Source organism: Manacus vitellinus, unplaced genomic scaffold (assembly GCF_001715985.3).
Source record: "Manacus vitellinus isolate BGI_N305 unplaced genomic scaffold, ASM171598v3 scaffold_0_pilon, whole genome shotgun sequence".
In the NCBI taxonomy this organism is placed as follows: domain Eukaryota; kingdom Metazoa; phylum Chordata; class Aves; order Passeriformes; family Pipridae; genus Manacus; species Manacus vitellinus.
Genome location: NW_021938789.1, coordinates 56,920,714 through 56,935,458, shown reverse-complemented (window position 1 = coordinate 56,935,458; position 14,745 = coordinate 56,920,714). Strand labels below are relative to the sequence as shown.

The 14,745-nt window shown below is 42.3% G+C and overlaps 1 protein-coding gene across 2 annotated transcripts; it reads right to left on the bottom strand.

The window, feature by feature from the left end:
* Positions 1-1,210: 1,210 nt before the first annotated feature.
* Positions 1,211-14,480, bottom strand: SCOC (short coiled-coil protein). Of its 2 annotated transcripts, none has more exons than XM_018074012.3 (4): positions 14,293-14,480; positions 4,259-4,333; positions 4,081-4,164; positions 1,211-3,512 (listed from the first exon to the last, which is right to left on the bottom strand). In XM_018074012.3, exons 1-4 carry the CDS (start codon positions 14,354-14,356, stop codon positions 3,370-3,372), a joined length of 366 nt encoding a protein of 121 aa, XP_017929501.1. In that variant the 5' UTR covers positions 14,357-14,480; the 3' UTR covers positions 1,211-3,369. The 2 variants fall into 2 exon arrangements, with proteins under 2 accessions (XP_017929501.1, XP_008931928.1); XM_008933680.2 differs by having other exon boundaries at positions 2,883-3,512; positions 4,259-4,330; positions 14,293-14,426.
* Positions 14,481-14,745: the final 265 nt, after the last annotated feature.

Here is a 14,745-nt window from a genome sequence, read left to right as displayed (position 1 = left end):
AATAGATAGTTGTTATCAGTGTAGTATCATGCTAGTCAGGGAGCATTTCAGCTCTCCTACTGAATGGATGATGTCTGAGTCTGATAAGAGTCCTTTGGAATTGTTACAGCATTTGGGTGTGGTTCTGGGGTTGGGTTTGGCTTTTTTGTTTTGGGGTTTTGGAGGGTTTTTTCCTTTGATATGATATAGTTACTGTAGTTTCTTTGATGTGATTTAGTTACTCCAGGGATTGGTCACCCCACAGGGGATGCTAGTCCTCCCTTAGGGTTTTGAATTTAAGGTTCCCATAAAGTCTTGATTAATGCCCCATCAACATCTTTGCTTGTACCTCGCTTTAGTAAAAAAGGAGCCATTTATTATGGGTAAAAGGGTTACCCACTGCTCAGTGGATACCCATAGCTCAAGGGTGCTGTTTGCAGTAATACTGACTCTGTAAGGCCTCTCACTTTAATACTGACTTAATTACTTTGATCACCTAGAACCTGGAGATGGAAGACATCCTTCTGCACATCAGCTTACTTGGATCTAGTCTTATGCTGCTAATTAGGGGAGAAATATCAGAGCTTTGGGGATTTGAGGCTCTAAATGTACAAAACCAGGCAGAAGGGGAACCTCCCCTGTCCATTGGTACTTGTAACGTTGAGATTTCACCCACAGTTCCATTTATTTCTGAACAGGTATTTCAGGAAAAATACTTGATCTTGCTATCACGGCTGCTTGAAAGAGCTTTAAATTAACAAGGTGATGACTTTCAATTCCAGGGTGCCTTACTATTTAAAGTATCAGTCATCTTTGGAACTCCATGAGTATCAGATCTCCACAGCCTGCACTCCCACCGGCTACACTGTAGCTTCATTAAAGATCTTACTGAGGATGCCAGATAATAACCAGACTGAACATTGTCTATATGCAGGGAAGGCCAAGTAGGACTGAGGCCCTTTTAGTTCCTTACAGCTGGAGCTACTCCTCGGTTGGCATACACAGTCATGAAGGTATGATGAAGTAATAATTCTGGTTCCTGTCTGAACCTTACTGAAACTAGATTAATTGACCCAGGTTTAATCTTAATACTTGGTGATTTCATCTAGTCTTTCACACAGTTCAGCTATGTAGAAACCATTAAGATGATGGCAAACCCTACTACTTTTCCACCTTTCGACTACAGATGGCTGTGAGAAGTTTTAGGGTTTACAAATGTTAAAGCAAACTAATCAAGACAAATCAAAAGTTTTTATTTAGTGTAAAGTCAGAAATACAACATCTTTAAAATGCTCATAAGTTAAATGAAGGCCACAGTAGTGGGATGTAAAATCGCATAGAGATGAAATAACTGCTATATACACACTGATGGATAAAGTATCACGATCCAATCTACAATACAAACCCAGGATTTTAAGGTTACTTTATCTTGGGAAGTTGCTGAAGTCTAACAAGCGCATGCTCTGTTACCAGGTGAGCTCCTACAGTGCAGATGGAGATGGGCAGTGATGTGGCTTTAAAGCTACAATGGCTGGGATGCGATGCAACCTTTAGAAGTCAAGTGCTTGGTGTGACTGTTCTTTGTTTAATGCTCAAACTCTGGACTAACCATGTGAACTACTCTACCTGCTAGCATTAATTTAGAGTTCCAGTAGTGTGAGAGAGTAGTCCATAGAAGATTAAAAATCATTTCAGACGTTTACAAGAACCCCATGACACAAAGAGTATCACCCATTTGTGTCTTGGTGGGTAAAACATTTTTCATCATTTGGTTTCTTGACCCAGACTTGTAAACAGCCCTCGAGAGCAAACTATTAGTGCTTTTTTGGCAGACTTTTGTCTTTGCTGACACTCCAGTGAGCACTGTAGAGCCATTTTAAATGGGGAGAAATGGGAAACCTCACCTTTTGGAGGGGGGAACCTCACAATGTCAACTTACTCTTGAGACACAGCAGTGCTTAGCTGCCAAGAAACTTGGGGTTTGAGAGGGATTTATTCTACTATTCCATTGATTCATTCACAGCTAGGTTGAAAGAGATCCTTGAACTAGTGGTTTCCTTTTAAAAGGTCAAGTACAATGGCTTAATTACTGAAGAGATATTCAGTTCTAGCTAACATCCATAAATAAATCTGCAGTGCTGCTGTATGGCAAGATGAAACATGCAACTAAGTACTGATAAAACTTACACTGTTGTTTGTATTTCAGCTTCTGCTCTCCGTTAATACTGATTATGCTGGACATGCTGCCTCTATGGGAAGTGCTCAGACCCATAATCTGGGCTAAGCTCCCTTACAAAACCTGCTTACAGCCAAGCCAGTAAAACCAGCACCTTGGCACCAGGCACTGCTCAGAGCAGCATGGTTTTGAGAGGCAAAAGCCACCTTCCTTCCACTGCAGCCTTCTGCCTTACATGTTTTTATGCAGTGCCTCAAGAGGCACTTCACAAGCTCAGGCTGTTGGGCAGGAAAACATCTGCTCTGAGGCCTGAAGCAAATTTGGCACTTCAGGAGGAAAGTAAAAGGTGGGAAGGAAAGAAGACTTCTCAGTTCCTCACTGCAGATTGCTCACAATGAGCACGAGGAACATTGCTGACCTTCTGTTTCTGAAAAGCTAATCACTAAGGTTTTCACAAAACTCTTCATCACACAACTGAAAAACCTCAGGAGGATCATAGGTTACGACGCTGTGCCTGATTGTTCTTCGAGGAAAGGGGAAAGCAAAAATGGTTTCAAGTGTACATATTACAACACTCCCATACTGCATCAGTTTGGTATTTCCCTGATTAAGTTGCCCTGTTCCTCTTTCCCTTATCCTCCCCCTTCCCAAAAAATCTTAAGTGTTCTTCTGTATGCAAGCCCTACAAACAATGTCATACTGTTATTACTTCACAGAAATGCTTAACTGGTTTATAGGTTCTTGTTTTAAGTTGCTTTGCAGAGCTACGAGCAGTACTACACAATAATTAAATATATTTCATGTGAAAAAAGTGATGCAGTTAGACTCTGAATATTTTTATCAAACAGGGCTTCAACACAATATTGTAACTTATTTTGCTAGTCAAGAACTCTACCCTAAGACCTCAAAGAGTGCCAACAGACCTTTGTTTAACCTCACAAACTGAATCCGATTTTTAACAAGATATGCTCATTTTTAAAACAAATATCAAAATTTAGTAATTATCTACACTACATTTGCACATTGCTTAATCTTAATACACAAACTTACGTCTCCTGTCCATGATAATGCTCTTAATTCTGTTTATCACCAAAGTTTATAATCTTTAAGTATCCAGTAAGCCACAAACTAAGGTATTTTAGCTCATGTAGCCTATGCCAGTTAAAACAAAAAAAGACAGCAGCAATACAACAGCATCATCTATGAGTCAGCCCTTACTTCCTTTTGCTTTTTGTGTCAGTTGTTTGGAAAACACTAGACGCTGACATCAGATTTTCTATATACTGTCCAAGAACTTGGTTTTCTGATTTCAGTTTCAAGTTTTCTTCCTTAACAGCATCTACTCGTGCTGAGAGATCTGCGAAGGTGATATTATAAGAGAAGTATTAGACACTGTTGCATGCAATAATTAATATGTTCTACGGGCCTATATCAGACATCACACCTTTAATGCAGGAAACGTTACCCTAAGGTATTATGTTAACATAGTAATATAAACTAACATTCTGCTACTAAAGTTTTATCAAAAGCCCATTCTTCCTGTATTATTTTGTAGTACAGTATTTGGATAAACTTCTTAAACATATTCCTAGTCCGTAACTTTATTATTTTCTTGAATTTTTTGAATTAAGCTACTGCAAACTCAGCTACTTGGAAACAGACTCAAAGATGTGTGTCAGCTAATAAGCAACAAATTAACTGTATCACCCCTCCTGCTTGATGTGTATTATGAGAGTCGAGCAAACACAATCCTGCATAAAGAGGAAGGAAAAAAACCTAGTTCCAAGATCTTGCCTATGTACCTTCAACTGCTTTAAGTGACATACTTCTGGACACTGTGCCTAAGGTAGGGCAGAGCAGTGAGGTTCTCTTCTTTTGCTTATTACTGTGTGCTTGTAAAAAATCTGATGTGTCAAGCTGCTAACCTTCAAGTGTGTGCTGCAGTTCCAAAACTTGATTAATAAGCCGTGTTTTCTCTTCTAATTCCACCTGATTCTCAGCCTCAACAGCTGCAATAAATCATGAGAGTTTTAGTGCAACCTCTGCAAACAGTTGGAAATTATATTAAGTAGAAAGAATAACAAGAACGTTAAGAACTTATACCATCCATGTCAGCATTCATCATTGTAGAATGGGCTCCTTCCACTTTTGAAGAGCGTTTCCTTGAGAGATGCTCTGCTTAAAGAAAAGAACATGGAGGCAACTGTTAATGGAACTGCCTTTATATTTGGCTTTTAGGTGCGTTTTTCTAATTGGCAGTGAAAGGCCTGCACTTAAGCCTAAGGCAGAGGAACACTCCTCACCATTCTTTAATTATTTTTCCTAGGGCCTTATGTGGTATGTAACTATGCTTCTGTTTACAAAAATAACCGATCCGGACGCCTCCAACGCGTAAGATATCGCCGTCCCAGTGATGTAGTTGCCGCCTTCCCAGCACCGATCATTCTGGAACTGGCTATTCCCAAACGCAGGAGCGGAAGGGCCCCGCTTTGTCCCCCTCCCACCCCCCTTCGCCGGTGCCCGGGCCCGCGGGACAGGCGTGCCGGCTCCGGGGCTCCGCGCCATACAAGAGTTCCGGCCCCATCCCGGCCGCAGCGCCCGGTGCTCGGGGGCCGGGGGGAGGCAAGAAGAGAGAGGGGCTGCCTCCGAGGGGAGCCACACGGCAGCGCGCGGCCCTTGCCCGCGCCCCCTGCACCCGGCATTCCCTCCCTCCACTACAACCGACCCACCCACACCGTCCCGGCGCTACCTCCCGGCCTCGCCGCCGCTACCGAACCTGCCGCCTCCGCGCGCTGCGCCCCGGCCCCGGCCCGCCCGCTCCGGCTCGCGTACCGCGCCTAGCGCCGCGAGGGGGCGGGCACGGGGTGGGGGCTGCGGGCGGGAAGGAGGGAGGGAGGGATGGATTAGGGCGGCGTGTGGGGGGAGCAGGCTGTCTTGCTGCCGGGCGGCATGTGGGGGGAGAGGCTGCTTCCTGCGGCCGGGGCGGCGTGTCACAGTTTGTGCCTGCCTTACGGGTTGCCTGAGCCGCGCCCGGCCCTTTCCCGTTAGATCCCTCCGGGTTGCCAGTAAGATAATGGAAGCAACTAGCGAGAACGCGATTAAATTAAATTAAAGGAAGAATGTTTTCCACTGCGAGGGTGGTGAGGTACTGGCGCATCCTGAAGTTCTGGATGCCTCATCCCTGGCGGTGTTCAAGGTACTAGGTTAGATGGAGCTTTGAGCAATGTGGTCCAGTGGAAGGTGTTCCCACCCGTGGCAGTGGGGTTGGAACTGGATGATCTTTAAGGCCCCTTCCGACCCAAACCAGTCCGTGATTCTGAATAAATACCAACATTAATTTGTTCTGTGCTCACACACTGCCGGTGTTCAGAGCAGTGGTCCTCGGCCACCAGTTGCTCTGCATAGCGTTCACAAGAAATCGAGGAAAGGCAGCTGTTCCCTGGTGGATAACCCCTTCGGATTCAGGTAGGTTGGCAAAGCCTGAGGAAGGTCAGAGAAAACCGACAGTGTGTGTGACTGCTGTGAACTCTCAGGTGCTCATATGTGGAGCTCTGTGAGAGAGGAGCCTCACAGCTGGAGTCCATCAGGGTTTACCTCTGCCAGTTCAGTGCTATGTATAACTGGCTTACCTGCTTCCAGTCTGGCAGATCAGCAAGCCTTTTCCACAGCAGTATCTGGATTAATTATAATTTAGCTCCTTGCTTCTGGATCTCACAGCATGAGCGATCACATCACACAGGAAGCTAAGTAACTTCGCGGAGTTACTCTCATCTGATAGCTCAGTAGCTCCAAAACTACACTCCTGTGTCTTCGTTCTTTCCCTGGTTCCCTGGAGGGAATAACATGCTGCACAGGGTCCTCGCTTTGACCTCACAGCACAGTCTGTGAGCCACAGTAAAGGAATGAAAAACATTCAGGACCAGAGCTAATTTTAGTGGCTTCACTGAAGTGACTGCCCTGCATAACTTGTAGTACCTTTGTACCATGTAGTTTGTACCATATGTTGCAGTGAAATATATCCATATTGTATCCCTAAATTGCAGGAATGTATCTAGTTATAAATAAGTAATTCGATGCCATGCAGATACACGGGAAGATAAAGGCATTTGGGAAGTGAGCCCTCTACTGTATTTTTAAGTACACTTCAGAAAGTGTATTTCCAATATCCATGTCTTCTGGCTGCCTCCACAGTATTGCTATCATTGTGTTAATAACTTTTTTAACCTTACAATCAGATAAATTCAGACTAGACTGAATGCTGTTCAGGTTATGAATTACTGTAATTAGAGTCCTGCTGTCTGTCTGTACTGGTAAATTAGTCTGTTTTCAGTTCCATTAGCTAGTGTGCTCTAAAGTATATCACCTTCTCTACAATGGCTGTTTTAAACACAGCAATCCTTATTCCTTGCAAGCAGTCCTCTCAGGTGGTTGCTGGGCTTTAGGAGCTTGTTAGTAACTCTCCTTGATTGCTGTTTTTACAATGAGGAGTGCTTCTCACACTGTTTTGATCTTGCTTGCTGCACCGGCTGTGTGGCAAGCCTGGCAATCAACAGGTTCTCACAATTCTTTCTAATGAGACAGTCTCCAGCACTTTGATTAACAAGGAAAAAAAATACGGCCAGAGTCTGCAGGTTTATACAGATGGATGGAGAGCTTGCTTATCCAGTGAGGAACTTGCTGTGTTTTATACTGTAAGGCAGGGGGGAATATTGCAGGCTTATCTTGGGGAAATGCATCTCTCTACTGCAGAAATTCCACCTTTCTTGCTGTATTATTTTCTTGCTGTATATTGTATTATTGTCTAAACTGTCCCAAAATGAGCAAAGTGGGAAGATCCTTGATGTTAAATTACAGGACAGAATGGAAATTAGACATATTGGCTCCTATCCTATTGTAGCCAAAACAGAAATAATTTCAAGAGCTGCTAGTTTACCTACTGGTTCCTCTTTGGTACCTCTATCATTGAGTGTTCATTCTACTTTGTGTGGTTGTGGTTACTGGCTGTAGTATTTTCTTTTGATTCTTAACTGATTTTTGAGCATGAGCACCAGGATGGAACTCCTTTTCAGAAGTTAACCTATGTGAGAGGCTTTTTGGTTTTCCTTTAGAGAAAATTGTCTTTTTCTGAGCCTCCACTGTCAGCATTGCAGAGAGCAGATGGTGTTTTTAGTCTACAGAGTGCTATGTGTTACTGGGTTAGTGTTAAACAGTTGCACAGAAGCTTCCTTGGGTTTGTACTGCTGTAAACTCATACTGGATCTCACATGGTGCATCTTCCTGCTCTGAGTGCTTAGTATGAATCCCTTTTCCCTAATAGATAAGATTGTGCAGCTGGCACGTGTTCCTTGGCCCCAACATTTAGAAACTGTTTTCTTTGTGACCTGGCTATGTCCCAAATCTTTATTGTGGAAAGATTGATGCACATTGCCCTATTTCTTTCCCTGTCCTTCATCCCCTGTTTCCCAGGGAAGTATATTTAAGTGCTGGGGCAGCAGGGAGCAACTCTACTGTGCACAACCCTGATCTGTACAGTCCAGGGCCCAAAATTGTTGGATTGATACTGGTGGGTGCACATTCCACAGAGAGGATGCCTAGATCATCCTGTGTTCCCTTAAAAAGGTTTGCATTCCTAACTCTCCCTTATTTTCTGGTGCAAAGAAATCAATTCCAGAATTCTAAATATCCCGTGCATTAGCAGTTTTAAACAAACAAACACCAGAAAACACACACATAAAAAACCCTCGAAACACAAAGCAAAACACATCCAAACCTAATACACTACAGGAAAAAAAGCCCACATCCCAAAGTATTCTTTCACGAGAAATCAACCAAAACAAGGGAAGTTTAATGTATCACATGACTTACCTATTGGTTTTTCAAATATCTTACCTCACCTGTCTTGCTCTCTGGGTAACATAGTATCAGTTAAATTTTTTGTGCTCTTTAAATTTCAAGATTTAGGCATTTAGAGGATAACCAAAACAGTCAGGTTCCTTTTATAATGCAGAATGTGCCCTAGGGAAGGCACAGCTATGCATGTTACGACACCAAGTTGTGTGGGAGTGTTGATCTACTGGAGGGTAAGAAGGCTTTGCAGGGGGCTCTGGACAGGCTGGGTTGAAGGGCTGTGACCAAGAGTATGAGGTTCAACAAGGCCGAGTCCTGCACTTCAGCCACAACAACCCCATGCAGTGCTACAGCCTGGGGGAAGAGTGGCTGAAAAGTGGCCCAGTGGAAAAGGACGTGGGGGTGCTGGTCCACAGCTGGCTGGACATGAGCCAGCAGTGTGCCCAGGTGGCCAAGAAGGCCAATGGTGTCCTGGTCTGTATCAGAAATAGTGTGGCCAGCACGACCAGGGCGGTGATTGTCCCCCTATAGTCAGCACTGGTGAGGCCACACACCAAGTGCTGTGTCCAGCTTTGGGCCCCTCACTGCAACATAGACTTTGAGGTGCTAGAGCATGTTCAGACAAGGCCAGTGGAGCTGGGGAAGGGTCTGGAGCACAAGTTCTATGAAAAATGGTTGAAGGAGCTGGGGTTGTTTAGCTTGGAGAAAAGGAGGCTCAGGGGAGACTTTGTCACTCTCTACAACTACCTGACAGGAGGTCGTAGCCAGGTGGGTGTTGACCCCTTCTCCCAGGTAACTAGGGATAAGAGGAGGGGACATAGCCTCCAGCTGCACCAGGGGCGGTTCAGGTTGGACATCAGAAGGAATTCCTTCACAGAAAGGATTGTATAACATTGGAACAGGCTGCCCAGGGAGGTGGTGGTGTCATCATCCCTGGGAGTGTTCAAGAAATGACTGGACATGGCACTCATATCATAGTCCAGTTGACAAGGTGATAATCAGTCAGAGGTTGGATGATCTCAGAGGTGTTTTCCAACCTAATTGATTCTATGATATCTGTAGAGTAACCAAATACTACCTTGCATTTTTGGGGTGTGCTTGGTGTCCCCTTTGGCTGGGGGTGGCCAATTCAAGCCCTTGGATAACAATTCTTGCTTTTATCAGCCTGTAGTATTTTGTTCGCTCTTGTGTTAGAAAGCGTCATGTCTTTGTTCTGTAAGTTGTTAGATGGCAAGTCTCGCTTGAGGACCATTCCCAGGAGAACCTGAAACAATCCTTCCAAAGTCTGCCATCTGTTTGAGAGGGATCTGGCAGCATTTGCTTCACTATGGTTTCCCCACTGGCTGGGAGGAGCAAAATTAATGAGGTTAATACTAATTATATGTAACTGTGAGCAAACTGGCCATCTTTGCTGCGTGGCTGTTTACTTTGAGTCTTTGGAATGTGCAGCACAAGGCTGAGAGATGGGCCACAACCTGTGTTCACAGAGCTTTTTTTTATTGGTTTTGTTTGCAAACTTAGTGCTCTCTTCTTTGGAGAACATACACCTTATTTAGAAAATTAAATAATATTCCCAACCGCTGGAAATTGTTTTCTTCTGTGGAGCATCATAACAACATTCCAATAGCACTGTGCAGTTTAAAAGAAGAAATAAGAGTATTCTCTTTGTTACTAGAAATATTTGAACACTGCCCTAAGTTATGTTCCACTGTTTGGTTTATTAAACTGTTTTTACATGTCACACTAGATTACTTGCTTCAGATGAGTGGATTTTCTCACTGAAGAGTTATAAAGAGAACTCGTAAGTTCTAGTGCTGCGTCAGAGCTCCTGAAGTCAAAACTGACTTGAATGTAACCAAGAAGAGGTGCTAAACCCTTTCTTTATTACTGATTTGTTTTATATTTTCTAAGGCATTTGGTTAAAGCAGAGGAGGCATTCATAATATCGTCATTATATTAAATTTATAGGAACAACACATTTCACTTCACAAATGCAATTATCTATATATACTTGTACCCTAAGTTCCAGTTAGATTTTCTAAAACTAGCTGATGCCACTGGCAAAAGGAATTATTTTATTCAGCTTCACTGAAAGAGCATTTTTTTTCCTTAAAATACAATCATCTCCCCAGGATGTAAAGCATCACTAACAGTTTACCTGAATACACGTACACGTATGGTTACTAAGGGAGAGGAGAGGATTTTGTTGCTCTGGACTCAGACTCTAAGCCATTGCTGCTAATGACAAATGTTTTCTGACTTTCTAAGACTCTGGTGTACATCTTGTTTTTCTCCATGGCACACAGAGCAAACCAACAAGCCTTTGACTTCCTTTTTGGCAACATTACAGGCACCAGAGGCGCCTGCGTCAGCTGAGTGATGACAGAGGTTTCACTGTTCCCCACTACAACAGAAATGTATTCTCCTCTCCTCTAACTGAGGAAGGCATTGTACATATTTCTGAGATGAGTTTGCTATTTGAACTGTACTGTTTCCTCCTTTGGCTAGTTATTGCCACAAAGAGAAAGGCAAAAAGGAACACAGATGGCTTAATCCTTTCTCCCTGCAATGCTGACTTGTAGGACCCCTTACCTCAAATCTTCTTGGTTTTGTTTCTCTGCAGAAATAACAGACTGAGGTGGTTTTTTTCATGTAATGTTGCTTTACACCCAAATTCTCTGCAATTCCTGTTACTCTTTCAGAGTAACCTCAAAAGGCTTTTGTAGCCTTGTGCACTTCCTTGTGCAAGTTTCCAATTAGGCACTTCTATCGAATGCAGAATTCGAGTATTTCTTAGTTTGTGCTTTTTCCAACCTAATCAAATGACACAAAATGAGCAACTACTTTGGCTTACATTGTTCTAACTCTTGTCTGTGTCCTTAGTTGTTGTGCTTGTTTTGGTTTTGCCTTAGGTCCTGAGTGAGAATGGGACCTCATCAGATGACATAACCTGTGAGCACACAGTTGGGATAAAAAAATGCAGCCTCTTTAGAAAGTCTACAAAAGGCAAACCTCAGAAAGTGATATTTTTTTCTTTACCTCTGAAGAAGCCTGCCTTCATATAACTACATATAGCTGTATAGTCTACATATAGCTGCATCCCATCCTTTGCAAGACTGAGCATGAGTGCAAATGTTCTTGTTTCTACTCTGACTCCACAAAAACCCACTTTTAAACAGACTGAGGAACTGGACCCTTTGCAGCTCTAGGCTGTGAATACCAACATATATGACTGTTAACACTGTCTTGTTAACAATGTGATCCCCCTTGTAATCATTGGCTATAGGTTTGCCACCAGATTTTTTGGAAGGATATTTAGCAAGGTTCCATAAAGCTTTTACTGGTAACCTATTAAGATGAAAAACTGTTTTGTCTTTCTGTAAGTTAGGCCCAAACATTTTGGAGTTTATATCTGCTTTTAAAAGGATGGGTTTACATGAGAAATGTGGTCATTAGTGTTGGCTTTCTGTAGAGTATTTGGAAAAAAGAGTATGATAATTTCTAGGTACTTTACAAAAAGGAAAGAGTGCCTTGATTTACTTATTCAGCATTGATCAGAAGTACAATAAAGAATTTTTTGCAGCTGTTGGACATCATCTCACTGTTTTGTTTTACTTCTGGTTTAATTTCCTCTGTGCTTTTGTTTGGGTAGGTCATGTTTTAAGGGAACTTTGTCTAGAGCTATGAGTTTATAAATTAAAAGGTATTTCATTAAAGGTGAAAATATTTTCACAAATGCCGTTAGCCAAAGCTTTCCTCGATTTCATGCACTGTTGATACTGCTATTAAAATACTTATCGAGGAGTTTCTGTCTTGCTGCCATTTGGTCTTTGTCTTGATTTACATGGAAGTGTTTTATTTTTGATACCTGCATACTTAACAAATAGAGAAATATTGCTGTTTTGAAAGAGCAATGGCTATTAAATATTCCTGCATTGCACTCGGTTAATCAGACTCAGTAACCCCTGTTGCTTTGACACAATGGCTTTTCACTGTACTAAGGAAACTTTGATATGAAGGCTGTATTCTGATTATGTGTCAGGTTGTAGATATGCAGCATGTTGTTCTGCTTGTCTGTTTAGTATCTTTTCCAGTATGTTTTAAGAAACAGAGGGGAAACCTTATGCAATAACAAATGTGCTCAAGTTGCATGTAAATCATTATCATTCTCAGACAAAGTTCACTTATGATCTACATACTACAAGCCTAGTTCCTTTATTCCATGCTTGAACTTGCTGTTTTCCATCCTAAGGAATCTTTTTGTTTCTCTCACTGTGTAGATTTTTGGCTTCCCTGCTCTTCTGGAATTGATGTTCTTCTCCAGCCTCACAGTTACAGCTATAAGGCCCACCCCACTCTGCTTGTTAGCTTCAATGCCCTGGAGTTACTGTAATTAGTCTTAACTTCAGCTGGGAGAGATAAGGAAGACTGTTTCCTGCAAAGTGTATCGTGGTCTCTTCCTATTATAGTTTAGGGATCTTCTCATACCTTTCTAACCTCCAGGTGTTGCCATCTGGCAGAAGAAATGGACCCAGGTTATCATGTTCACCATGATACTTACTGTATTTACCCTCTTGTGTGCCTTCAAGCTATAAGCCTGCCTGAAAATGTCACTTATTTTCAGTTATTCTGATTTTACTTCTGCTTTCTGAGTGATTGTCCCCACCTCCTCACTACTAGGGAAAACCTGTAATATTGGTAGCAGATCTTTAATAAAGATGCCTTTGTTATGGTCCTCTGTGTTGTGGACATGAGCCTTCTCTGACCTTGGGTGTATTACTGCAATCGAGAGTCTGGTAAATCTGAAGTGCTCATTTTATAGCAGTGACATCTTTCAGGGGCTGACTTTGGTACCCACTGTCAGTAGGTGCTTGAATGAGAGTTTTTAACCTCGTGCCTCTGTTTTCTCATGGGTAATACCGTTTTCCAAGCTGCAAGGGTGCTAGGGTTAGAGCAGTAAAGGAGGCTGGTGGGTGTTTGCCTTCTAGAGGAAGTGACTTGTCTTCTGAAAGACTAAGCAAGCTATATGGCAAAACCACCCATCTGTGAGACAGGGCACATTCAAACATATCCTGTGTTATGGAGTCATCCCTAACTCAAATGGAGTTTTGCAACTCAGTTCTGGATGTTTTGCAAGGACAAGACAATCTTGTCACTGAATGCTGCCCCTCATTTGTTCTCGAGGTGTTACCAACTGCACGGCAAGTCACGAAACAGTGTCTCTCTCATAGGATACCTTTTCCCTACTCTTCTATACCCTGCTACAGGAAAAGAGTGAGATTCACTGTCAGGAGAACCCTTCATTATTGCACAGCTTGGACCAAGGTCTGCCAAATTGTCTTCTTGTGAATAGTTCAGGTCAACCACATCTTGATGTCATAAGGCTATATTCTGTATAAATGAAGTGCATTCAAATATCCAACTCAACACCATCACACTGATATTGAATTGCTAGAAAATTGTGTTCTAAAAATATAACCAACTCAATGTTTTTTGTTTTGTTTTTTATACAGGAGGTAAATATAGCATGCACAATAATGTTCTTTATGCTAAAAAAAAAAAAAGAGAGGGTGGGGAGGGAATAGGACTCATATTATTCATAAATAAGCCCTCCTAGCTCCTGTGAATTAGCACAGCTCTATGTCAGCCATGCTGACGTGATCAAGTTGATACTCTGGCCACACCTTTCTAAATAATTTATTATCAATTCATATTAACTTACTTCATTTTTCCAGTATGTGGAATTGTCCTACTTCCCCTTCCAAGTAATTTTTATTCTGTAAGTTGGGTGGGGGAGGGAGAGGCAGTCTTTGTAGTTTCTTTTAAAACAATTAAATGCTTAATAGTGGAAATTTAAATTATCAGCTTGTTTCCATTACTAATGAATTTGCAACACTTCTTGTGAGCTCTCCTGAGAGCATGTCAAAGAGGTTATTGTTCTGTATTCAGAGCATTATCTGTATTTTATTTGATAGTAGTAACTACTGAGTTAACTATTCTGTAACACTGTCCCTCTAAAAAGTGAAAGGCTCTATGTGCTCAGTTGATGAATGTATATTACTATATGTTAATATGTGAAAACTGTGGTACCCTTCATATCCCCAAAATCTCAATTCTTAACAAATCACAAGGCTTATTCAACCACACAACTAAAAAAAGTTTATGTGAAGGCATTTGCTAAAAGTACCTTGTACCCAGTAATCACGATCTACGAATTTGTCTGCTCACACAATGCTGTTATTAAGCCCATGGATTCTGCATTGTATCAGTAGAGTACTGCAGTTTCTTACCTGAATCGTCTGCCAGAGAAATGTTGGTGAAAGTGCCATCCTCCTCGTCCGAAGGTAACTCCATTTTGCTGCCTTTTTCCCAAGTTTCTGAGCTGTGTTGTTAAGCATGGCAGTCGTCAGCCATTTCTGAGAGCGCACGTGACTTCCCTGGTTCAATCTTTAATGAGTCCAGCACACAGGTGTTGTTGTGTACTGTTGGCAGCTGCACACGTCTTACTCGATGTGGTGTCTCCTCTGAACCTTGAGCTCTTTTCCGGAAATTGTTGAGCTGGAAGGTGTCTGAGTTCTAACTGCTTTGTCAGACATGTGCTGATCAAACACTGTTACAACAGGTTCTTTCTGTAAAAGAACTGTGTGTCCACCCTGGCTGGCTTTTTGTTACTGTTGTTCTTTATTTTCTCTAGGGCTGCGTTTGGAGTTTTGTTGGAGGGGTTTTTGATAGAGAAAAGAGGA